Raw genomic sequence first — 26,777 nt, forward strand, 5'->3', positions numbered from 1 at the left:
TGCCTGGGAGACAGAAGGCAGATGAGATGGGACACGGAGGGACAGAGAGGAGTGAAGGAAGAGGGCAGATGCAGACAGGAGGGGCTGGAGGGGAGGAGGCGCTGAAAAGGGAGACAGGGGAAGAGTGGAAACAGGAGAGAGGAGACCCCAAGGGGGAAACCTTGAATTCAGCCTCCCCCGCCTGCCCTTCCTGCCGGTCCCAAACACCCATCCAGAGGAGGACCCGTCTCCCTCCCGCCAGTGTCGGCTGTGGCTCCAGGCCTGCCCTGTTTACCTGGCCCAGTCACAGTCTCCCAAACACCAGTCCAGGATTTGGGGTTATTAGAGGCTGGGGAGGGTGAGATCCTGGAGCCGGAATCTGAGAAGAGGAAGCGCGGTGAGACGACTGTAACCCAGCACCAGGCACACACACAACGCTGACGCTGCCCTGAATTCCACCCGGCTGCGGCTCTCACCTGATCTCCACCTCTCTTATCTCCGCTTGGGATAGAGTTCAGCTGGTTTTAGTCATCTGAAGGACTGTCATTCACAGAAGCTTCTCCTTCTCCGGCTGACACCTGCTGATACTGCAGCAGGAATGATCCAGGTTAGGTATCAAGCTCTGTCCAAAAGGCTGCCCCTGGAGGGGGCTTCAGCTTTCAGGGACAAATCGCCTTCCTTCCTGCCCTCTGTCCTCCCCATCCTGACGTCTATGGAGGAGAAACCTTGGCAAAAGTGACTAACGGAAGCAAAGAGTAAAGCCCAGGAAAACACGTTGATTGGGGTGGGTGGGGGTCAAGGTCTTCAGAGCTGTCTATACTTGCTGTGTCTCTACTTCCTATTCACTCAGCAGTTCACCAGCTCTACAAATATCGTGAGACTTTCATGAGCCTGACACTGTGCTAAGCCACTTCCTTGGCCTCTTGCCTCCTGGTGATGCTATTGCTCTTTTCTCAAAGGAAAGGACAAGGATGATTCCTTTGTGGTCAAATTCAGTGACCTTCCTCCGGGGCTCACTCAGTTTGATCCTAAGGTGGTGGCTGGACTGTTGACCAACCATTCTTTCCTTCTAGAAACTCTCAGCTCCTTTCCCCATCAAAACAGCACCCCTCCTAGGTCCTCCTCCTTCCTCTCTGAGACCTCTGTCTTCTTCACAGGACCCTCTCCTCCTCTTCTTCCCTTCTCCTTACATAGCAATGTTCCCCTGCTTCCACCCACGACCCTCCTCTGTCTACAATGCCTCTGTGTCAGGATGACTCACAGCCTGCAAATGCACAGCAATTTTCCTTTGTCTCTATTTATTTTGTACATCACACAACCCTCGCTACTGCACTAGCAAGAAACTTTAGGTTGTATCTAATACTTGGAACTTAGATAGCACCAAGGCCTGGAGACAGGCCCGCTTGGTCATCCAGTCCGTTGTCCTCAGGGGTCACCCTGAGATGTCCACCATCTAATCTGGGTGGCCATGTGAGTTAAGCTGCTCTCTCTGTAGTCTCTGGACTCCACACATGGAGCATAGGAAGCTCTGGCCTGGAGCCCCAGGCCTTGTCCTCTGTGCCCAAGATACAGGGGAATGGACAGATTGACCTTGCAGAGGAGTAAGCACGAGGACAGAGCATGCAGAGAGGCAGTCACCTCCCTGGAGATAATGTTGAGAACTCCATGCAGCCACCCACCCCAACCCCAGACCCTTTCCCATTCTCTTTCTCCAGTCCAGGGGGGCATTTGAACTGACCCAACTTGAGTCACGTACTCTTCCCTGGACCAGTCTGCTGTATGACTGGAGGAAGTGGTCATCAAGATATCCCAATACACTGACATGGCCCCTGGCAGCCATCCCTATACATACCCCCCTCTTCCCATGAAAGAGGGGGACTCAAGCTGTGCACCTACCCCCTCCCCATATGGTATCTAATATAACTCTTAAATCCTTCCCTCCAGCACATGTTGGAGTATGAATCAGAAATTTCCAGTTGTTCCCAATACCCACTCTCCTCTCCTCCTTTACTAATACATCCCCAGAAGTATGGCTGTACTCATGGCTGCACAGTATAAAAGTTACATTTCCCAGCAGCTAGTTGAGGCCTTGTGACAGCTTTGGCTATTGTGATCTGAGCAGAAACAATGTATATAATGTAAATGTACCACATCCTTAAAGAGAAGGGCACGCCCTCCCCTTCCTCTTTTCCTGCTTTTCACTGACTAGAATGCAGTTGTAATGGCAGGAGCTGGAGCAACCATCATGGACCACATATTGAGGATGGCAGGGCGATCAAATTGAAGGACCCTGGGGTCCTGAACAATTTCACAGGGGAGAGCTATAATACAAGTAAGACAAAAATAAACGGCCACATTTAAGTGTTTGGTAATTCAAAGCCTTTGTTATAGAAGCTGAACTAATATGCTAACTGATAGAGCTAAAGAGATCTTCAGGGCAGGTGCAGTGGCTCACGTCTATAATCTCAACATTTTGGGAGGCTGAGGCAGCAGGATCACTTGAGCTTGGGAGTTCAAGGCCAGCCTGGGCAACCTAGCAAGACCTAGTCTCCGCTTAAAAAAAAAAAAAGAAAAGAAAAGAAAAGAAAAAATTAGCTGGGCATGGCGACACACACCTATAGTCCCACCTATTCAGGGGACTGAGGTGGGAGGATTTCTTGAGCCCAGGAGGACAGAGCTGCAGTGAGCTATGATTGCACCACTGCACTCCAGCCTGGGCAATGGAGCAAGACCCTGTCTCTATAATAAACAAAAACGAGAGATCTTCAGTCCATTTCTATAGCACTTTCCAGCTATGAGATTTGGGGCAAACTACTTAATCCTTCTAAGCTTTCATTTCCTTAGCTGCCTACCTATTTCCCACAATCATTGTGCAAAATGAATGAAATAGCATTGAATAAAGCACCTAATATAACATTGACATATACTTGGGGTTCAACTGATGTTGAAACTGACAGCCCAGTCATCTTTACAAAATACCAACTAGATCCCCTGCCCCCTCGATTCGGAATCTTTGAACACTCCCACTGCTCTAACTACAAACACCAAACCCTTCCTGTGGCCTACAAAGCCCTGCCTAGCTCACCCAGCCTCTCTAGCCCAACCTTCCCCACCTCCCCCGGCTCCTTTTGCCCACTCTGACCTTGCAGTCATCTCACTGCCTCCACAAACATTGATCGAGGGCCTTTCACAGTCCAGACACTGTGCTGGGACTTCGCACATACACACCCGGAGCCTTGCTCTTGCAGACTTTACGGTCTAGTGAGGGAGAAAGAAAAAAATAAGTTCACATAAATAAATAAGCATAGCTAACATTTATTGAGCACTTACTACCTGCCAAGTGCTGTCTGAGCTGTTTTTACATATATAAATTATCAACTCCTACAATCCTCTGAGTTAGGTGTTACTATGATCACCCCACATTTTACAGATGTGGAAACAGAAGCACAGCAAGGTCAAGCAACTTGCCCAGGGTCACACAGCTAGTGGGCATGGAGCCAGAATTTGAACTTGTGTAGTCTGACACCATAGCCTGTGCATTCAACCATGAGTCTGTTCTGCCTTCAAATTCATGCCAAATTACCACTGTGAAATGTGCTATCAAGGGAGTGTACGTGGGGTTCAGAGGCATGAAGACTCTCCTGCCCCTGGGCCTTGGCATGTGCTGTTCCCTCTGCCTGAAACACCCTTTCTTCCCTCTTTGCCTGACCAACTCCTGTTCACCCTTTGGATTCTGACATTCTGCACATGTCACTTCCTAAGGGACGCCTTCTCTGCTCTCCCCAGACCAGCCAGATCCATTTAGAAACTCTTGCTCCGTAAAGCACTCTTGCTCCCGTGCACGATCACACTGTGATTATATATTTGCTGATTCTTTATAAGTTTTTCCTGATCCCATGAGACCCAGAGTGCCGTGAGACAAACAAGCACATTGTTAGTGCTCAGGGCCAAGTACAGTGCCTGTACACAGTAGGTGCTCAGTATGTATCTTTCAAATCAGTTCATTGATTGGTTGATTGACTTACCCCAAGCTGGGCCTGCTGTCTCCAGAGTGCTAAAGCTCCATCTCTCCTGGTGGTCTCTTGCTGTCCTTGAGGACCCCTGCCCATGCCCCAGTGGCCTTGGCTCCTAATACCCTACACCAGCCAGAGTCCCCTGAGGGAGGGAGAGGTAATGGTTCGGCCAGATCTGATTCTGCAAATGCAAGAGGGGCTGAGGGAGGGCCGGGGCGGGGAGATGACAATCTTCCAGGCACCCCTTGGTTTCCCAGGGCCAGACCTGGGATGGGGGTTTCTCAGGACTGATCTGGGAGTCAGGAAATGGAGCAGAGGTTAAGAGGAGGGGCCCAGAAGATGGACATCCTGTCTTGATGGCCAGAGATGATCTTTCAAACCCCATAAAACCTGGAGCCATGGAGGCGGTTGTACCAGCATCCCACACGCCGTAGTCTGGAGTCCAGAGCCGGCCAGATCGATATCGTGTGAGAGGCTTTCTGCTCCAGCCTTTTCTGCTGCCAAGTGTCCCCAGAGGCCTAAGGAAATGGCGGAGAAGGCAAGAGGCACCAGAAAAGGAAAGGAAGCACATGTTTCTCAGTGTCCCGCAGGGCCAGCAGTAAGCCGAGCACCATGCTAGGTGCTGTGTGGTCATGCAGCCCTCCAGGATAGGTGTGACCCCATATGACAGATAAGGAAACTTGGGCCCAGCCATACCTATCCTCTTGGCTCCATCTGGATGAGGCGGTCTCCTGGCATGTGCCAGCAGCCATACCCAGGACAGAGCCTCGAAAGGGCCTTTTGCAGTCTCTGGGCCCAACATTTCCAGGTACAGGAGCTCACCCCTCCCAAAGCACCCCTTTCCATTTCAAGCATCTCCTCCCACCTCTGGCCTCCCTGTGGCCCTCATCTGTTACATGTGGAGCCCAGAGAATGGTGACTCTTCCAGCGAGGGGGCCATCAAACATCGGAGGCCAGCATCCCATCTCATCCTCCCTGATCCCTGAAGCTCTTCTTCTCCAGGTCGAGCTCTCAGCTCCTTCGGGTGCTCCTTGGGGCCCTGACCCTTTCCCACCACACCCCAGCTTGCCCACATCCACATCCAGTGTGTGCCAGGCACCCCCCCCGCAGCTGATCTGATCTGCAGAGCTCATGGAGACATTCTCTCCCCTCCTTTGATCCTGCCCTTCTGCCAACCAGTGCAGCAGGGGTCAGCTCACTGTGGGAGAAGCTCCCTGCCCCACTGATGACCCCATGATCCCTGGGACTGACTCATCAGTTAGCTGAACACCAGAATGCTTGGAGAGAAGGCGGTAGGAAAGGAGATGCCTGTGTGGAGACGCAGCATATTCCGAGGGACTAGGTCTCTTGTGTACATGTGTCTGTGTGTGTACGTGTGGGCCTGTATGTCTGCACATCTTGTGTGTGTGCATCTGTGTGTCTCTGTGCACGTGTGTTCATGTGTGTGCATCTGTGTGTGCATGTGTATATGTGTGTCTGCGTGTCTCTGTGTGTCCGTGTGTGTCTGCATGTCTTGTGTGTGTGTATCTGTGTGTTTGTGTGCATGTGTTCATGTGTGTATGCATCTGTGTGTCTGTGTGTGTGCCTGTGTATATATGTGTCTGCATGTCTCTGTGTGTCCATGTGTGTGTCTGCATGTTGTATGTGTGTGCATCTGTGTGTCTGTATGCATGTGTGCTTCTGTGTGTGCATCTGTGTGGATGCATATGTGTTCATGTGTGCATCTGTGTGTCTATGTGTGTGCAACTGTGTGTGCATGCGTATGCACGTGTGTCTGTGTCTCTGTGTGTGCATGTGTGTGTCTGCATGTCTTGTGTGTGTGCATCTGTGTGCCTGTGTGCATCTGTGCGGGCATGTGTATGCACGGGTACCTGTGTGTCTCCGTGCGTGTGTGTGTGTCTGCATGTCTTGTGTGTGTGCATCTGTGTGTATGGGGGGAAGGTGTGTCTTATTCGTATACCTACTGTCAGTGTTTTTAGAATGGGCCATATCCTTCCCATGTTCTGACTGCTTGTAAATTGCTAAGCACTAATAAATAGGCATTTTCACCAACTAACAGGGAAAATTCCAGAAAAACCAGTTTCTTAAAAGAGGAAGGCAGACTTTGATTTCACCACCCCGCCCCCCACCCCAGAAGGTATTGTAAAGCCCGTGGAGCTGAAATGAAGCAGCCTGCAAAGCCTCTTCCAGGTGTCCCCTCCCACCCAGCTGCGCAGGCCCTGGGGGTGAATCCCATGAAGATATGGCCATGGCTCCTCCCCTCTTAGACCGCCCACGGGACGCAGGAGGAGGGACATTTGAGGCCCGGAATTTTTAAAATACCAGTGGGCTCCACTGCAGATGGGAGGGGATGGTATCCTCCCACCCCCAAAAAGCGAGGCAGGGATCTAAGCCAGTCCAGAGGGGACTTCTTCCCACTGTGCCTTCCTCCACGCCTCAGCTCCCCACCCGTCCAAGCACAGGTGCCCATGGGCCTACACACACCCCTGCCCTAGAAGAAGCCAATCTGAGGAGAGGGCTCCTAGCGATTTTCAGCCTGGGTTGCACAGAGTTACCCAAGAGTGATTAAAATTCCCACTGCCCAGGCTGGACCTTAGACTGACCCACTCAGAATCTCTGGGGTGGGGCCCAGGCTTCAGCACTTTCCCGCCGAGCTTGAGACAAGAGAGAGCCTCATAGCCGCCATCCCTCTGCCCCTCCTTGCCCCCGCTGATGTTCCTACCTCTTCCAAGGCTGGACTCTCTTCACACCCTGCACGCCTTGTGCAACCAGAGTTATCCTGCTCATCAGGACCAGGACTGGCCCCTACTGGCCTCGGCCAGCCCCAGGCAGCAGAGATTCCAGAATCTTGTCAATAAGGCAAGCACCCAAGGTGAGGTCTAGGGCTGCTTCTCTCCCATGGAGACCCACACTGGATCCTCATGTTTCAGGTGGTTGAGGCAGAGCCCGGGGCTGAGCATCTCAGCCTGGCCTAGTACCAGCAAGAGATACACATGCAAGCAGCTCAAACTTCAGCACTCACGCAGATTTTCTGGGGATCTGGCTAACATGAAGATTCTTATCTGCAGGCCTGGGGTGAGGCCAAAGGTCCTGTCTTTCCTGTAAGCACCAGGTGATACTGATGCCAATGGTACACGGGCCACACTCTGCATAGAAAATGCAAAGGTGGCTGGGCGCCTTTAATCACACCTGTAATCCCAGGACTTTGGGAGGCTGAGACAGGCGGATCACGTGAGGTCACGAGTTCGAGACCAGCCTGGCCAATATGGTGAAACCTCATCTCTACTAAAAATACAAAAATTAGCCAGGAGTGGTGGTGTGTGCCTGTAATCCCAGCAACTCAGGAGGCTGAAGCTAAAGAATCACTTGAACCTGGGAGGCGGAGGTTGCAGTGAGCTGAGATCGCACCACTGCACTCCAGCCTCCTGGGTGATGGAGTGAGATTCTGTCTCAAAGAAAAAAAAAGAAAAGAAAAAGAAAAAGAAAAAAGAAAGAAAGAAAATGCAAGGTCCTTTGGGTATTCTGTGTGATAATGTGTGTCAGGAGAGCTGCCCTTCTTCACCCAGAGCCCTCCGCTGCAGCCCCGTCCACTTCCTTCTTGAGGTACCAGGAGCACAGCCACCACACTGCTGAGTCCCCTCAAAGGCCAGCTGCATCAGCTCGGCTCACAGGCCATAACTTGTCTCTCTCATCAGACACTCCTCCCCTGTACCAGGCCAACCCCCGAGGTCCCTACATCCCTCCGCAGCTGGACAGTGTCAGGGGACGACCTCCTGACCTCCCCCATCACACACCCAGGAGCCCTGGTCCACTCCCTGGGAAGCCAGCCTACAGCCTAGCCCATAACCCCGTATCTGACCAGTGACATCAGTTTGGTTTCCCGCTTGTCCATGGCTCATCGGAGTGTGTCTCTCCCCTCAGAAGCCAGCACCGAGAGCGGAGAAAGAGGCAAGAGCTAGGAAGAGCCTGGCTGAGAAGTCAGCTCACCTGGGTTCGTAGCCTGGCTGGGCCACTTACCCCGGCTCTGTGATTTTGAGCAAGTGTCTTCACCTCTTTGAACTGCAGTTTCTTCATCTGTGAAATGAGGACAAGGATGACCCTTACCTCTCAGGTGCACGTGCGTGAGAAATGATACCCAAGTGCTTAGCACAGGCTCTGGCACTTAGCAGGTGTTGGCTGAATGCCAGCCTTCACCAGTGGTGATGCCGAGTACCAGCTCTTCCAGCTAGAAACTGTGTGACCTCTCAGTGCATCAGTTTCCTTATATGTCTCTGTGTATAACAGTGCCTACTTCACGGTTTTGTTGGGATGTTAGATATCAGCATGACGTCATCAGCATGACGATATCTAACAGATAGCAGGGTGCAAGACATGTTCAGTCTCCACCTTGGACAGGGTCTGAGTTTCCTGTGTCTTGTATCCCTCATAGCAACAGGTTTCAAAGTATGATCCAGGGACCCCGGGGGTCCCTGAGACCCTTTCAGGAGTGCTGAGGTCAAAACCATTTTCATAATGCTATTAAGCCATTATTTGACTTTTTTGCTCATTTTCCCACAAGTATACAGTGTTTTCCAGAGGCCCATGATGGGTGATATTGCAACAGATTGTATGCAGAAACTGATATAAGAATCTGGCTGTCTCCTGGTAAGCCCGACACGAATAGGCCTTTACAAAATGCAAAGCACATGGTGGCTCATGCCTGTTATCCCAGCACTTTGGGAGGCCAAGGAGAGAGGATTGTTTGAGCCCAGGAGTTCGAGACCGGCCTGAGCAGCATAGTGAAACCTCTTTTGTACAAAAAAAAATATTAAAAAATTAGCCAGGTATGGTGGCACACACCTGTGGTCCCAGCTCCTTGGGGGCTGAGGTGGGAGGATCACTTAAACCTAGGAAGTTCCCTAGTCATAGCGAGCGCGAGCTATGATTGTGCCACTACAGTCCAGCCTGGGCAACAGAGCAAGACTCTGTCTCAAAAATAATAATAATAATGCAAAGCAAAGTCACCCTTCTCACCCAGTGCTTTTGTTTTAGAAAATATTTTTTTTCACAAAAATGCTATCTATATTAACATGTGAAGAATTTATTGCTATGGAAGTGAATTAAGTACTTTTGGTGTTCTCAGTTTTAATTTATACTATGGTAAAAGATCAAAATTTATACTATGGTAAAAGATCAAAAGATATAATCATTCTAAACAAAAGCCCTTTGGGGTCCTGAGTAATTTTAAGAGTGTAAAGGAATCCCAAGACCCAAAAACTTGAGAAGGCCGCCCACAGGAGGACCGTGAGGGCCACTGAGGGCTCAGCACAAACCTGCTCAAATAAGCTGGTCCAAGCCCCCCTCCAGCCACACGGTGAGCTCAGGGGAGAACTTGCGCCATGTCATTGAGTATTTTGGATCTCCCAGAGACTCCTGTGCTGTGCTAGGCGTGCCTCAATAGGTCCCACTCCCAAACTTTCTGAATTCCAAAGAATTCACCCAGGAACCCTGGGCCTGGTACACGAATGAACCACACATTTGCCACTTGATGGGCACCAGCCCTGAGAGATGTTGCCTGACAACCCGTGTTCCCCCTCTCTCTGACAGACCTCACCCCTTCCGGGATCAACCACTTCCCCATTCTCAGTCCCCGTAGTTTCAGGAGGCTCCAGAGGCAGTTGTGTGACCCAGATCCGGATAGAGTGATTGGTTTCGAGTTAATCATATGAGCCAGGCAAGATCCAGATCACAGCCAATGAGCACGTGTCCCAGTTTCTTGCTGAGAACATTGGGAGAAAAGAGCCCTCTTCTCCTAGGGCTATCGAGCTGGTGGGATGGAAGCCCAGAGTATCTGGGGGCACTGCCACTCAGATACAGCTTGCCTGAAAGTTAAGCCAACTCAGACCCAAGTGATGGGGACGAATTCCTGATTCTACCATTTGAGCTCTTAAATGCAGCTAGGCCCGGACTTCTCAGTCACTTGGGCCAAGAAACTTATTTTTTTCTTAAACAAGTTTGAGTTGAGTTTCTCTTCCAGCTGAAAGAGTCTGAATGAATAAACGCATGGAACCAGAACCACAATGCGGATGGTGGGGAAGCCGCTGGGAGGATTTGAGCTGTCCACCAGAGGCATTGCTGAAGCCCACCTGGATCTCTGGAGAGGCCCCTTTTTGCCCACCAGAGACGTGGCAGACCCCTGTCCAAACAACACAGATAGATAACGGCACAGAGCTTTCTTCAACTTTATCATTTATAAAGCCATACAATGCATCGCAAAGAAACAAAGCAGCTGTACAGGAGTGGGGACGCGTCAGTGTACAATACATTCATGTCCAGGATAAGGAGCATACACCAGGATTTATACACGGTGGCAGCGGCTATAGGCACGATGATACAAAATATAAGTATATTTCCATCTATATAAATACACAGCTGGGGTGGGGGAGGATGCTGGATGATCTTGTTTCTCTCGCAGAGGGCCTGGGAGGCAGGGAGGGTGGTGGGAAGGGATTTCTTACATTTGTTCTGAATGACGGGTCTGAAGGGAGGAGAGAAATGGGGAAACGCAGCCTGCACACACTGATGTGCTCTCACACACACGCACAAACCAAACACAGACACAGGAGAGTTGCAAACGGCTTAACACTGACTGGAAAACAAGCTTGGGACATCCCTCTACAGTAACTCCACTGCTGGCAAGAGCCCAGGCGTGGGATATTGAACAGAGGTCCTCCAACATTTTGGACATTTGAGGACAGAAGGGCCAAGAGGGACGAGGCCCCCACCCTGCCCCTCTGGGTGGCCCACTCCTCACCTGGGCCATCGCTGAGACTCCACCAACTGGTTGCCCTACAGGCCTCACCTCCCGATTCCCCTCACTGCTGGGCAACATTGAACTTGAAGTTCCATTGCCCAGCACCTCCAACCCCTACCCCCAAGTTCCCTAAAGAGATGAGCAAAACACACGCACATACATACATCCACACTTGCACATGCACACACACGTCCTGTGTTACCACTGGCCAAGGAAACGCAAGTCTCAGGATTCCAGGGCCTGGACCTGGGGTAAAGGGCTGCTGTGGGACTCCGCCCCCTAACCTCTTGGAGGACCCCGAGTGTGGGGGTAGAATTGGGTGGCTCCCTTGACTCACATGATCTTCCCAGGTCCTAAAACTGGAAGAAAAAAAAAAGTGGGAGAAGATCCAGGAGGCAGGAGTGATGGACAAAAGTGGGAGTGAAACTGAAAAGTGGGAGTGAGACTAGATTTGATCACACTCACCACCCTTCTGTGTTCCCTGGACAGCATGTTCCCCTGGAGCCCCTGCGCAGGCTCATCAGAACAAGGCAGAATCCCCTACTTGCCAACCTCCTGAGAGCCCTTTATAGGGGCATCACGCTTGTCCAGGAGGACTGCCCCTCCTGCTCTCACACAACCACTGGCCCCTCCATCCCTCTCCTGGCCAGTCTCGGAAGACCCAGGGGGCCTCAAAAGCCAGGGGAGAAGGAATCCTGGCCATTGGTGTCCACAGCTTTCAGAGCTACTGGAGGAGAGGCTCAGATGAGGTGGCTCAAAGGCCTTTCCCAAACTTAGAATGTGATGTATCTGTCACTCAAGTGCCTGGCTAAATAAGAGAGCCAGAATACCATGCTAGCAGGCTGATCAAACCGCTCACTTCCTCCCTGTTTTCCTTCTCTGGTCCCCTCTCCATTGTTTTCTCGCCCAATCCTTCCCTCTTGCTCCCCTTGGGAAAGAGCCACATGGAGCTCACTGGGCCCCTCCCCCAGCTGAAAGGACATGACCCTCTTCCCTCCAGACACCCAGCTGGACGGCTGGCGGCAGCACGGGACTGAGCCTGCTGGGGTCTGCGTCGCTGCGATGGCCATGACTCCCCGGCTCTTTCTTGCCCATCTTCTCCCAGACCCTTTCCCATCCCAGCCCATGTTCAAGGCCAGACAGCGCTCTCCTGGCTGACACACAGATTCAACAATAAACAACAGTAAAATAGATTGAGGGAGGGAGAAGACAGAAGAAGATAAACATTTACAAAATAATAATTAGTAAAAGTGCTTTCTTTTAAAGGAAATCTTTGGCAAGAATATACTGCAGTGCGGAGTGGTGTGTGCGTGGAGTGGTGTGTGTGCGTAGGTGTGTGCATGGCTGCACAGCTCCCTGTGACACAGGAGGGCTCTGGTGCAGGGCCCAGAGGTGGGGCCACTGTGGGGACTGGGAAACCCTTCCTCATCATTCACCTTGAAAGGCCACACTCTCAGAAACTGACTCCTTCCGCAGGTATGCTGGGAGGGAGTTACCAGCTTTCTGGCATCAATGGGTCCTCCCGCAGGGGCACACACAGCTCAGGCTGGAATGGAGGGGCTGGTCATGCATGCAAGGTGGGCTGCGGTGGGTGGTGAGGAAGAGGAAAGCGACTATGAAAGCTGACCCTAGACTCAGTCCCGGGCACCAGCCAGGCTGCTTGAAGGGTCTGATACATCGCCCAGCCTCAAGTGTGGACAGAACATCCATGCCAGGAAGAGGCTCCTGGGCTGTCCAGTGGGAGATGAGATATTTACAAAGGAAGGGGATGGGAAATATCTCCTATCTTGGGAGATAACTGGGGTTTGCTAGGGAATGAGGAGAGGGGGAAACCCAGATATTTGGCTTGAATATCTCAGAAGGAAGAGCACTTTGGAGGGACTTCGATCACCAGGCACAAGGTTTCACTCTGGTAAGCAGGGGGTGGCCGGTGGGGCCTCTGCCCCTGCTCTCCACCTTCTGCAGACACCCTCCTTTCCAACTCCCTGAAATAGAAAGTCCACACTGACACAGCTCCTTGGAGGAGAAAAAATACAAAAGGCATACACACCCCTATGTGTGCCACACACACCCATGTCCCCGCATGCTCACACACTTGCTCAGGCCTGCAGAGGCAGGGACAGCTCCCCACACATCCTGGGGGCTGACTGCTGGGCCCCTGGCTTGCTGAAAAGTAACGGGGCCAAAGGGTGGAACATATGCAACCCCTCCCAACACTGAGCCCCACACAGTCTAGGGAAGGCCAAGGCCAGGGCAAGGAGACCCTGGCTGCTCCAAGAACAAAGGCCCCCTACATTTCAGGCTTTACTTACATATGTAAAAAGGGATAGGAATTGGTTTATACCCAGGGAAGGCAATAAAGCAATATGGAAAAACAATAAATACTTCTTGTCAATTTACCTATTCTTTTTTTAACCTTTTCTTACATTTTATTAGCTTACAGATTCTGTCAGTATGTCTCATGTATATATTATATAATATTTATATATCAGTACAATGCCTCTCTCTAGGGGACCCCCATAGGCTTAAGAATGGAGTCCTGGTGACTTTTCCATTCTGGCTTAGAGTCCTTAAATGGTGGTCAGGTGTCTTCCCAACTGTCCAGTGGACCTTAGGCCCTTTGGCCCAAGTGCAAGCCTTCTGCCCTCTGCTGCATGGGCAGTGTGGCTCAGCTGGGGAAACCAAGGCAGAAAGGGTGACAGTGAGGTTTGGCATTGTAGGTAGGCGATACGGTGTACAGGTAGCAGCCCCAGGAGCTCTGCTGAGGTCAGAGGGTGCCTGCAAAAGCCAGACCCTAAAACACTTACAGAGGGGAGGATAAGGACTCCAGGTTTCTCCCCTGAGCCTCACTGAGCAGGAAGCAGGTTCCCCAGGGTGAATTCCAACACAGGGACCCTGCAGAATAGAACAGGGCTGGGCAGAGCAGGAAGGCGCAATCCCCAGCCCCTGAAAAGGCATCATGCAGGTAAGCAGATCTGAGATAAGGCTGGTCCTGGGGCATGAAACCCAGGAACAGGGCTGAGAGGTGGGAGCTAAGGCAGAGTCCAGGGCCCCAGCAGGAGCACATTGCCTTCCTTGCTGCTGAGCCACAGGCCTTGGGGAAGACACTCCGAGCTCAACAGCTGCCTGTTCTGACAGATCTCTTTGTATGGACACACATATTTCTACCTCCTCAAACCAAAGCTCCAGCCTTCTGGCCAAGGCGGGACAGGGTGATGCCATTGCAGACCCTCCCACTCCTGCTGGGGTCTTTGCAGAGGAGAAGGGTCTGGCGGCACCCAGGGCCACTAGAGTGCAGGTGCAGGCACCAGGAGAGAGCCTCTGCCACCCACAGCTTGGTTGTTTGTCCCTCCCCTGCTGGCCTGCCACCGCCAACCCTAATCTTTGGACAATATGCATGTGTGTCTACAAACACATGGGACAAGGACAAGCCGAGCTGTTTATAATTCGAGTGGATAAAGGCTGAACTAGATCAATGTGTGAGGATGTGGGTGCAGACACACACTCACACAACAATATAGTAAAGGCACAGCAAAGAGACCTGAGGTGCCTTGGGTCTGAGATACTTTCAAGCGAACAAGTTCTGCCACTTGATGTCCCACGGTGGCTCTGTTTGGTTTGACAATCTACCCTACAGGTGGCCAGAAAAAGATTCTCCCAGCTTGATTTCCCCTTGCAAAGCAGTTGAGTTAAGGAGACAGAGCTTTTCCATCCATCCCCCCGCCAAAATTGTGGATTCCCAAGGAGGTTTGTTCCTTCTCTTTTGAGGACATCCATCTTCTCGGGGTAGGGAGGGGGTATTAGGCGGACCTGGTTAGTTTTGGAGGCTTTGGGTTTTTGCAGTTTCCATCTACCCAGGGGAATCCAAGTTCTTCTCCTCCATCTTTTGCTTTCCCTCTTTCTCTCTCTCTCTTCCCCCTCTCCTCTGCAATTCACTTCCCTCTCCCCACGTTGCACTTTCTTCTCTCCTCCGAAATTGGCCCAAAGTCCTCCTTCTGGGTTCAAGAGTGGTCAGGATTCACGGGTCCCCTCCCCACGCACCCCTTCCCCAAGGCACTGGCCCTGGGCAAGAGGCAGGGTTCATCTCTTTTGGCCGGCGTTCAGCATGACCTTGGAGACGAAGTTGACGATGGCAGAGGCCGGCTGGTTGGGGTCAAGTTCAGCAAAGAGGTGGCAGGCGTTGTCCGTGGTGCTGCCCTGCTTCCGGGCCACAAAGCCGAAGAGCCTGCAGGCAGGAGAGGGCAATGGGCATGAGGGGAGGGCAAATGGAACCCCAGGAGGTAGACAGCAGCCCAGGTAAGCAAGCTGGTCTCAGGCCAGCCTTTCTCCCCCATCCCTCCAGTAAGCCTCAGCATCAGGGACTCGGAGAGGCACAGAAGAGAATCCTCTGTGCACTCTCCTGACTGCAAGCCAAGGCCTGGAAACAGTGTCCCGCCTTGTTTAAGGATGGGCAGAAATCCCCCTTGGAGGGGTGCGAGGGAAGCTGCAGGGGACTGACAAAGCTGGATAGTGAGGGGTGGGGAGGAGACCAAAATAAAATGGGAACATTCCTAGACAGGCCTCTCCCCGCCCATCCCAGCCCTACCCCTACTGACTGTTCTGACACACAACACATATGCCAATCAGGAAAGTGCTGTCTGCCTGCAAAGAGCTGGGCCTCCTCAGACACCACAAGGTCAGGGAGACAAAGGTCAAGTAGTTCACACCCCTTCACACACACACTGATTCTTCCTGGGCTCAAGAACCTTGGAAGCCAGAAAATAAAAAGGGAAGGTGGACCCCACACCCATTCCCCACCCCCACCCGCAGGCCTGGAGTGACCCAGTGTTCTCTTTGCAAAACAGAGTTAAAAATATGAGGGCAGAGAACAGAATGTGAGCTCAGGCCCCCTCCCAGCCAGCATGTTGCTAATTAGAGCGAGATGGGGAAATGAGGACAGCTGGAGATTCCGATGGAAACCCCTTTCCCTACCGCAGGACCATGGCAGCTAAAGTTAGCAAAGGGGGATTCGGCTGTTCGCTGTGTGCCATACACACCACCACACTCATACACACCATCACACACACACCACCACACACACACACCACCACACTCATACACACCATCACACACACACCACCACACACACACCACCACACTCATACACACCATCACACACACACCACCACACACACACACCACCACACTCATACACACTGCCCACATACCACCACACTCATACACACCATCACACACACACCACCACACACATACACCACCACACTCATACACACCATCACACACACACCACCACACACACACACCACCACACTCATACACACCATCACACACACACCACCACACACACACCACCACACTCATACACACCATCACACACACACCACCACACACACACCACCACACTCATACACACTGCCCACATACCACCACACTCATACACACCATCACACACACACCACCACACACATACACCACCACACTCATACACACCATCACACACACACCACCACACACACACCACCACACTCATACACACCATCACACACACACCACCACACACACACACCACCACACTCATACACACCATCACACACACACCACCACACACACACACCACCACACTCATACACAGTGCCCACATACCACCACACTCATACACACCATCACACACATACCACCACACACACACACACCACCACACACATACACACCGCCCACATACTACCACACACACACAGCACACACACACCACACACATACACACCACACACCACCACACACACACCCCACCACACACATACACACCGCCCACATACCACCACACACATACACACCCAACACACACCACCACACACACACACACCATCACACACACCACACACACACCACCACACACACACAGCACACATACACCACACATACACCACCACACACACACCTACCACACACATACACACCACACACATACACACCACCCACATACCACCACACACATACCACCACACACACACCTACCACACACATACCACCCACATACCACCATACACATACACATCCCACACACACCACCACATACACACCATCACACACACCACCACACACACACCTACCACACACATACCACCCACATACCACCATACACATACACATCCCACACACACCACCACATACACACACACCATCATACACACCACCACACACACACCTACCACACACATACCACCCACATACCACCACACACATACACACCACACACACACTACCACATACACACACACACACCATCACACACATACCACCACACACACAGCACACACACAGCACACACACACCACCACACACACACACCTACCACACACATACACACCACCACACACATACACACCACCCACATACCACACACACACACAGCACACACACCACACACACCGCCACACACACACTTACCACACACATACACACCACACACACCACCACACACACACACACCACCCACATACCACCACACACATACACACCACACACATACACACCACCATCACACACACAACCATCATACACACCATCACACACATACCACCACACACACACAGCACACACACCACACACACCACTACACACATACCTACCACACACATACACACCACATACACCACCACACACACCACCCACATACCACCACACACACACCACCACACACATACACACCATCACACACACTACACACCACCACACTCATCACACCATCACACACCACATACACACACCACATACATACACACCACCCACATATCACACACACACCACCACACACATACACACCACCTACATAACACCACACACACCTACCACACATATACCACACACACCACCACACACACACCACCACACACACACCACACACATACACACCATCACACACACCACACACCACACACACCACCACACTGACACATCACATACATACCACCCACATACCACCACACACACACCACCACATACACACCACCACACACACCACACACATACCACCACACACATACACACCACCCACATAACACCACACACACCACACACACACTACCACACACATACACACCACCCACATAACACCACACACACCACACACAACCACACACATATACACCATCACACACACCACACACACACCACCACACACATACCACCACATACATACACACCACCCACATACCACCACACAAACCACCACACACATACACACCATCACACCACCACGCACACACACCACACACACAACCACACACATACACACCACCCACATAACACCACACACACTACCACACACATACACACCATCACACACACCACTACACACACCACACACACACCACCACACATACCACCACATACATACACACCACCCACATACCACCACACAAACCACCACACACATACACACCCTCACATCCATACACACCATCACACACACACAACACACATATCACCACACACATATACACCATCACACACATCACATGCACACACCACACACACACCACTGCACACACCACACACACACCACTGCACACACCACACATACCACCACACACACATATACCACACACATACACAAACCATGCATACATACATACACAGGCCACACACATACACAACATATACACACCAAACACCACACACACAAACACAACATATATGCACCACACACACACACACACACACAATCTTGCATTTCCTACAGCTGTGCTCCCCCAGCCTTGTTTCAGGGGCCGGGAGCAACAGGGCTAAAGGCCTGGGGTAATGCCCAGGTGGAGCGGGGAGCTGGGGTCCACAGGGCAGCCCCCAGCATCTGCCTTTCCTGGCTGGCTCGGACCCTGAGAAGGGGTGGGGGTGATCCTGGCAGAGGGAGGGAGCATGCCAGCCCTGGCTGTGGGTGTCTACCAGGATGGAGACCCAGCAACTGCACCTGACGGGAGCACCGAGCCTGCCCTCTCCTGATATTCCTTTCAGCTGTGGCTCCCAGGCTCCCGCAATAGACCAATCCTGTCATCTGCCACAAGGAATAGATCCAGGCAAGAAGCCTCAGCCCCTAAGGGCAGGAGGGAGCCCTTGCAAGATCCCAAGAGCTAACATCTCCTTGAATTTTGCACCTGAGATCCCTGGCTGGCCTCGCCTTGTCCCTGTCATGATTCCCTGTTAGCCCACTGCCCTGCTCAGCCTCTCCCTGTGGCCTCTGTCCCACCCATCAAAGCCTCTTCAGCAGGAGGTTCAACTCAAAACCAGCTCCTGAAGGAGGAAAAGAGGGATTTCCAGGCTTAGGGGCCCCGCTCCCTTCTGTCCCTGACCCTCTCCCCTCGCAGGGCCCTGTGGTGAGTGAGCACAAGCACCTTCAAACACGAAGTTCCAGCCTGCCGCCGAGGCCAGCAGAGACATGGGAGATGCAGGGACTCGCAGCACTGATGATCCTATGAAGCCTGGACAGGGCTGAGCCCCACCATCCCACATGGCGTCTCCTAAGCCGCCATCACTGACCATGTGATAGACTAGTCAGTCCATTCATTCGGACTGAGGCATCCTCATGCTCTTCCAGCCTCTGTTCTCTCATTTCTTCACTCAACAAATATTTACCAGCCTCCCCATGTGCCAGACATGGCCCTTCCCTCCGGGAGCCTGCAGTCTGGTAGCCATGAGGCCCCTCCCCTGAAATAGTCCCTCCTACTCCCATTCTCATTTTGACCTGTCCAAATTGAACCTGTCTTTGAAGACCCATCCTTAAATATCTGCTCTTACCACCTCTCTGAGGTGCTAATGTGTTCTCTTGCATGAGCTCCCCAGATGGAAGCTGAACTCTCTTGCTGCCTCTCCCTCCCTTGCAACTGACATTTTTTTTTTAACAGTGAACATTTTGTTTTTCTAAAGCAACCTTGTATGAAGTTTGCATGTATAAAGGTGAAAGCAGTATTTTACAGCTCCAAATGCATGACATTTACCTATTATAAAGTCAATCAATGAGGATAATAGGGTTGCTGGAATAATCCTGACAAAGTGAAAAGTGGATGACAGATCATAGTGACAGTCTCATGTCAGCTTCAGACCCCAGGTTATGCCTATATTTTGTTTTGGTTTTGTGACTGTGAGAAAAGCCTAGTTCCTACTGATAGACAACTGCAAAGAACAGCAGAGTTTTCCCTCCCTTCTGAACACCAGGTGCAATCCAAGGATGCTAGGATCCTTGGAACACAGTTTGAAAGTCACAGAAGCATCTTAGTGCTATTTAGACATCTATCTTATCTGCTGGGCCAATGGGCCTCCTGAGGGCAGGGTCAGAGACCCAAGCAGGAGCTGAGTTCCTTGGAGGCCCCTAGGACATGTCCACTGGATGGAGGAATCCACCCAAAGGTCCCAGGCCATCCCCAGAATTCAGACCTTCTGGGCTCCACATTCTGGTAAGGCTGCCTTGCTTGGCCACAAGACTCATAGGAAAGCCCAAAAAAGCAAGAACAAGAATAAAGGCAGCTAGAATTGGGGCAGAAAAGATCATGTAAGCAACCCCTGCCCCACTTCCATTGCTTCCAATGAGACTCTGTTTTCTGTCCACTTCCTGCCATCCCTGCTGCTTCTGACCCTGGGAGAATGAAGGTGGCTAGACCAGAGGCTGGGCCTCTGGCCTGGAGGAAGGACAAGGCAAAAGGCCTGTATGCCTGGTCAAGCTTCGCTTGGAAGCTGAGTGACCTCGGCACAAAGGGTTTTGCTGCTCTTTCCCTACCCCTGGCCCTGGTTTCTAAATGTGCCCCATGCTTCCCTCACTGTGTAGTACAAAGGCCAGCCTGCTGGGTGGGGGATAAGAAGTCACACTTACTTAGCAGGGGCACCACCCTCTGTTTTCATCCACCTGTGGAGAGAAAGTGGGCTCAGGGTAAATCACCATACTTTCTCCCTAGAGCCCAGCCCCACACACAGCCAGACCTTCTGGAGGAAGCCAGGGGACCGACCCCCCATTCCCAGGGCACAGGAGCTGCCCAAGCTCACACAGAGATGCATTCAAGGTGGAGAGAACACTGCAGCCTGCCTCCTGAGGGGCTCTCCCCATCGTGGAGAGGAGAGGCAGGTTCAGGGTCAGGGCATGACAGAAGGGGTGGCCATGGGCACTGAGTCCCTAGGAGAGTCCCCATATCTATAGTGGGAAAGACTCAAAAGATACCCAACACGATTATTCACACATGGGCAGATCTTCCAGCTGAATGGAGAATGTACACACATACACATGCACATGCATGCACCCACACAGACGTGTGGGAGGGAAGAGAGCTATGTGGGAGGGAAGGTGTGTACAAGAGACTTACTTTCTTTCCTGTGGATCCAGGTCACAGAAGGTGACAGTATTGAGGGGGTAGTGGCGTCTGAAAAAGAGCCTGCAGCACAGACATCAGATAAACAGAGAATGAGTGCTAACGGGGCTGCTTTTCCCCTCCTTCCACCAGCAGGTCAGGCCACCTTTCCACCATCTGTGGCTATCACAGGTCCACACAACCTCTCTCTTATGAGCAAGATGGCCTGAGCTGCTGACACTGGCAACCTAAGCAATGTACAGAGACAGATGTGCCATAGAATCATCCCAAATGCCAGGGGCTGGGAAAGGAGGAAACTGGCACTGAGGAATAGGAAATGTGGGGAGGGGTTGGAAGAAGAAGCAAAGAGGCCGGGGACACTGTTAGGAGAGAGTCCAAGTGGATGGGCTCTGCTCCTAGAAAGCAGGTCCTTTTTATCAGTTGTATTTACAGCCATATACGCAATGCTGGCAAATTCTCACAGAAGGATGGATGAATGGGTAGATGGATAGATGAATGGAGATATAGATGGATGAAGGGAAAAATGGGTGGTCAGGGATAGATGAGGGATGAATGAATGCAGGGATTAGATGGATAGATGCATGGATGGATGGATGGATGGATGGATGGATGGATGGATGGATGGATGGATGGATGGACGGATGGATGGATGGATGGATGGATGGATGGATAGATGCATGGATGGATGGATGGATGGATGGATGGATGGATGGATGGATGGATGGATGGATGGATGGATGGGTAGATGCATGGATGGATGGATGGATGGATGGATGGATGGACGGATGGATGGATGGATGGATAAGTAGCTGGGTAGATGGGAGGTAGATGCAAGACAGATGGACAGGAGGGTAGATGAGAAGTTGGGTGCAAGGAATTAATCAATTGGTAAATGGGTGGGTACATGGATGAACAGATGGGTCACAGGAAGGAGAACCCCACCCAGGAGCAGGCACAGGAGTCTTACTTTCTCTGGTTGTCAGTCAGAGTGATTCCCTGGGCAGAGACTTTGAAGTGAACGATGGTGGCAGCTGGCGTGGGGTCTGCAGCCAATGTCTCAGATGTGGCTTTGGAAATGGCCTGTGGCCCAGTGAGTGACTCCATGTCCACAGAGTTGACGAAGAGCACATTGCAGGCTGGAAGAAACCAACCCAAGGGGGAGTCATGGGAGCCGGGGTGGGTGAGGACATTAACCCAGATCCATTCTTCAGGGAGAAGGTAGCAGATAAATTTCAGGCTAGCCTTGAGCCAAGGCATCTGCACATAGAAATGTGATCTTCCCGGAGATATTTGGGCCTGGAGAGACCTCCAGCCTGCATCTGCAGGAGGGATCAGGGCAGGAAGGCAGAAAGGAAGGCCTGGGCATGGGTAGTTTCAGGTGACCACTCACCTGCCCCTTGTTTCAGCAGGTCTGCTGTTGAATTGGCAGGGCCAGAGCTATCTTTCGATTCATCTGTGGGGTCTGAGACAAAAATTCAGTAGGAATTAAAACCCTAGAGCTGGAAAGAAGCACAAGTTTGGCTGGGCTGAAGTTGAGCTCTGCAACTCTTTGGCACAAGGGACATTGCTTTTCATACCAGAACATGGCAGTCAGCCCTGAGTTAGGCTCATTCTGAATGTTTGATGATTGCTCTAAGCACCCAGCACACTGGTTGTGAGCTCTGGAGTCCAGCAGAACTGGGCTCAAACCCTCACCCCAGCACTTACTAAGTATCTATAAAACAAAGACGATGATCATGGTACCCATGTCACTTGGTTTTTGAGAGATTCCATGTACAATTTAGCCAGTGCTTAACATAAAGCAAGCCTTCAAGTGAAATTGGCATTGCTGTTATTGTTTTGCATTGATATATCTTTGTGTAGGTCAATAAATCCTCTAATTTCTGTAATTCATTAAACCATTGATCCAGCATAACTCTAATTCCAATGTTAATAAGAATTGAGTGATAGACATATTAGCTTGATTTAACCCACAATGTATGCATTTATCAAAACATCACATTGTACATGGTAGATAATTTTTTTTTTTGAAACAAAATCCTGCTCTGTCACCCAGGCTGGAGTGCAGTGGTGTGATCACAGCTCACTGCAGCCTCAAACTCCCAGTCTTTAGTGGATTCTCCCACATTAGCCACCAGAGTAGCTGGGACTACAGGCATGAGCCACCATGCCTGGCTAATTTTTTTACTCTCCTGTAAAAATGGGGTCTTCTGATCTTGTCCAGGCTGGTCTTGAATGCCTCACTTCAAGCAATCCTTCCACCTCAGCCTCCCAAAGTTCTGAAGTTATAGGCATGAGCCACCATGCCCAGCCAATATTTGCATTTTTAACAAGTCCCCAGGAGATGCTGATGCTGTCGGTCTAGGCCCATACTTCGAAAACGACAGGTTTATACAATCTAAATATTAAACAGTTTTTTAATTGCTGAACTACTATGGTAAATTCCATAGGAATATAATTCAATTCGTGTCTGAATTGTGTCATTGGTTAATAGTGCTATTTAAGTTGTATTTGAACTTATAAGCTAATAATGTTGGTCCATTACCATTAATAGTTCAATGAACTGAACTGGATAAATAGAAATTGTCCAAAAATACTGGAGGTGTTATGTGTGGGCATAGCCCCAGGAGCTCCAAGACAGACTAGAAAAGATCCTAGGGCCACAGCCTAGGAGTGCTTCTGAAGGTCCTATTGTTGAACAGAGAGAGTGGGGAGAAGGCAGCCCAGCTCCCAGTTCTGAGACCTTGCACTGGGGGTGAGGCCAATGACCCTCAGGTGAGCCCTGTGTCTCCGAGGGCTGGGCAATAGAGGCCTGTGCTGGGAGGAGTTCCAGGTGCCCACCTGCCATGCTCCAGGGCTGATGCGCCTCCATGAGAGAAGCTAAACACCCCCTCTCCAGCCCTGCCGTCTCACTCAGATTCTCATCCTGCATGTCCTCATGCTCTTGGAGTCCATTCCAACTTCCCACAATCAAAAGAAGACTTGCTCTTCCCTAACAGCTCAGCGTCCCCTCAGTCAGGGAACACCCTCCCAGCACACAGATTAGAAAATCCAGCGACATCGAGGCACTGCCTTCCCTTTCCTGAGGCTGCTCTCTCCTCTCCATCCAGACCAACCCCCAACACCTCAGTCTGCCTCCCCGCTCTCTTCCCCAGATGCCATCTCATCCTCCAGGACATGTCTCCTATCCCCTACTTCTCCTGTCTCCTGTCATCCCTGGGATGACACGTGGTCTGAAGATTCCATATGAATTTCTTCACACGGAGGGTTTTCCTGAACAATCTGGCAAGTCCATTTATGTATGTTCCTGGAGTCAAGCTTTGTCATAAATTTTTTCTTCTTTTTTAATAGGAAAAAAAGGAGAGTAATTTTGAGTTTCTCCAGATTGGTAAAATGATGTGTGTCCTCCAGCCCTGGCCCATGTCCAGAGTGGCTGGCAGGATCAAGACATGACGGGGGCCAGCTCAAGGGTGTGGGTGGTGAGCCAGGAGTCTCACGTCCCTACCTCGATTTGGAATGACCAGCTTGCAAGGCAGGGCCAATGGAATGATAGAGTGCTGGTAGACCAGGGCAGACAGCGATCCTGCAGGGAAGCAGACAGCATGTCAGGGGCAGCGATACTGGAAGTCAGAGGGGAAACCTCCACCTCCATCCTCATCCCGATACACACGATCTTCCACTTCTTTGTTACTTCTACCTCAACCCACCAACAAAGCTGAAAATTCACACCCTCTTTTTAACAAGATCCAAAAGAGAAGATTCCCAAGGTTCACTCCAGCAGTCATAAAGTTACCTAACAACTTTCCTTTGCAGAAAGTTCCTCCTAACATTGCTCCTAACTCGCCCCACTTACTGGGGCTCCTCTGAGAACAGGGCAGAAGGATCAGAGAATTGTGGGATCCAATCCCAACTCAGTCACATCTCACCTGTTGGTTCTCAGGTAAGTGTAACTTTGATGACTCTCATTTTTTCATGTGTCAATTCCTCCCTATTAGGGAGGATGACCCCTATCAAACAGGATAGTTGTGAGGCCAGACGTGATAGAAGGTGCTGGGACAGTGACATTCACATGGTAGGTGGTCAATTAAGGCAGCTGATTTTACTATTGTTACTCCAGTTATAGTGAGAATAAGTCCCAGCTGGGCAGGACAAATACAGAATGCAGTTTGGCAGAATTAGGAGCCGCACTGCAGAGGGAGACAAGCCTCCATTCATTTTCTCCGCTGATTTCACGACAAGGGTGGCTGGCAGAGCCTGTCAGAAAGAACTTGGAGGAACCCAGGACAGGGCCAAGACTCAGGCCAGACTGTAGAGACGGGGGCAGCAGGGACAGCTCACCGAAGTTTGGCTCATTGGGGCAACCCTTGAGCTTGACTCCTCTGGGGCCGGTCTCTATCAGAAAATGCCTGACCAGCTCATGGGTCATGTCTCCTGGGACAAAGAGAAAGACATGAGGCTCAGTCCCTTCCCATGGCTTCCTCCCACCACCTCCCAAGACTGCTTCAAAACTTCTGCAGTATGCAGGGCCAAGATGGGAGAAATGGCCGAAGAGAGAATGTGACTGGAGCCCCACGGACTGCAGCGCCCTCTGCTGCTCTCCCACCCCGCAGGAAACACATGGCAGGCACCCAATCTCCTGCTTTCCCCATCTTTGACCCCAACCATTGCCAAGCCCAAGACACCCGCTTCCGAAGAGTCTGATGGGAGTTAGGGTCCTGTGCAGCACCCTGGGTCCCTCCAGCACCTCCAGGTTTAGCAACTGTAAAGCTCACCTTGTCCTGAGCCCCGTTCTGGGAGATGAGGTTACCTTTTTTATTCTGCTGCATGATGGTTGGAGGTGGCGAAGACACCTTCATGGCCAGCCCGTAGGCGCCTCGGAAGGAGTGACTGTCACGGATGATGAAGGCCCCGGGCTCCTGGTCCTTGAGGAGTGCGATGGCTGCATGGGGAAGGGACAAGGAGAGGGGAGGAAGCAAGACATTGGTGGCATTAGTTTTACTTAAGTCTCACTGAGCCTACCGACCTTTGTTCTTTCTTAGGTGAGACAACGTTCTTTGAAGTTAGAATTTAACTAGTCCTAAGGGTCTTCCTGTACTCCAGTTGGCAACCTTATTCTGTTGGGTTTTTTGTTTTTGTAAGACCGGGCCTCACTGTCACTCAGCCTGGCATGCAGGCACAATCATGGCTCACTGCAGCCTCGACCTCCTGGGCTCAAGGGATCCTCCCACCTCAGCCTCTCCAGTAGCTGGGACCACAGGCCACTGTTCAGCATGTGCCATTTTGCCTGGCTAATTTTCTTTTTTTTTTTTTTTGTAGATTCAGGATCTCACTATGTTGCCCTGGCTGGTCTTGAACTCCTGGCCCCAAGTGATCCCCCTGCCTTGGCCTCCTGAAATGCTGGGATGACAGGTGTGCGCCACCACACCCAGCTGGCAAACTTCCTCTATAAATGGTCAGAGAGTAAATATTTCACGCTTTGCAGGCCATGCAGCCTCTGCTACAACTACTCCACTCTGCCACTGCAGCAGGACACCAGCACAGAGAGGATGCAAGCCAGCAGGTGTGGGTGTGCCCCAATAAAACTTCATTTACAAAAGCAGGCAGCATCCAGATTTGACCCACGGGTTGCCGTTGCTGACCCCT

The 26,777-nt window shown here is 51.4% G+C and overlaps 1 protein-coding gene, 1 long non-coding RNA gene and 1 pseudogene across 21 annotated transcripts in view; all 3 read right to left on the minus strand.

Moving 5' to 3' along the window:
• LOC139357215 (uncharacterized) overlaps positions 1–6,168 on the minus strand; it is a 116,230-nt gene extending 110,062 nt beyond the window's left edge. For both annotated transcript variants that reach the window (XR_011610052.1, XR_011610051.1), the window contains exons 1-3: positions 4,005–6,168; positions 3,122–3,237; positions 456–2,532 (exon numbers count right to left, since the gene is read on the minus strand). This is a non-coding gene — a long non-coding RNA (uncharacterized lncRNA). The remainder of the gene's footprint in view (positions 1–455; positions 2,533–3,121; positions 3,238–4,004) is intronic.
• Positions 6,169–10,199: 4,031 nt separating this feature from the next.
• The window catches only part of LOC105481198 (tensin 1), a 206,471-nt gene continuing 189,893 nt past the window's right edge, over positions 10,200–26,777 (minus strand). For 12 of the 19 annotated variants that reach the window (XM_011740569.2, XM_024792657.2, XM_071073349.1 and 9 more), the window contains 8 exons: positions 25,942–26,073; positions 25,473–25,565; positions 24,640–24,717; positions 22,525–22,596; positions 22,102–22,270; positions 21,129–21,197; positions 20,645–20,677; positions 12,799–15,010 (listed from right to left, as the gene is read on the minus strand). In XM_011740569.2, the coding sequence (XP_011738871.2) occupies positions 14,866–15,010; positions 20,645–20,677; positions 21,129–21,197; positions 22,102–22,270; positions 22,525–22,596; positions 24,640–24,717; positions 25,473–25,565; positions 25,942–26,073 (791 nt within the window). In that variant the 3' untranslated portion in view covers positions 12,799–14,865. Of the gene's footprint in view, positions 15,011–20,644; positions 20,678–21,128; positions 21,198–22,101; positions 22,271–22,524; positions 22,597–24,639; positions 24,718–25,472; positions 25,566–25,941; positions 26,074–26,777 lie in introns of all 19 variants that reach the window. The other 7 variants (XM_071073351.1, XM_011740571.2, XM_011740568.2 and 4 more) reach the window with 3 other exon arrangements.
• Positions 12,799–14,184, minus strand: LOC112426554 (uncharacterized; annotated as a pseudogene).

Source organism: Macaca nemestrina, chromosome 11 (genome assembly GCF_043159975.1).
Source record: "Macaca nemestrina isolate mMacNem1 chromosome 11, mMacNem.hap1, whole genome shotgun sequence".
NCBI lineage: Eukaryota > Metazoa > Chordata > Mammalia > Primates > Cercopithecidae > Macaca > Macaca nemestrina.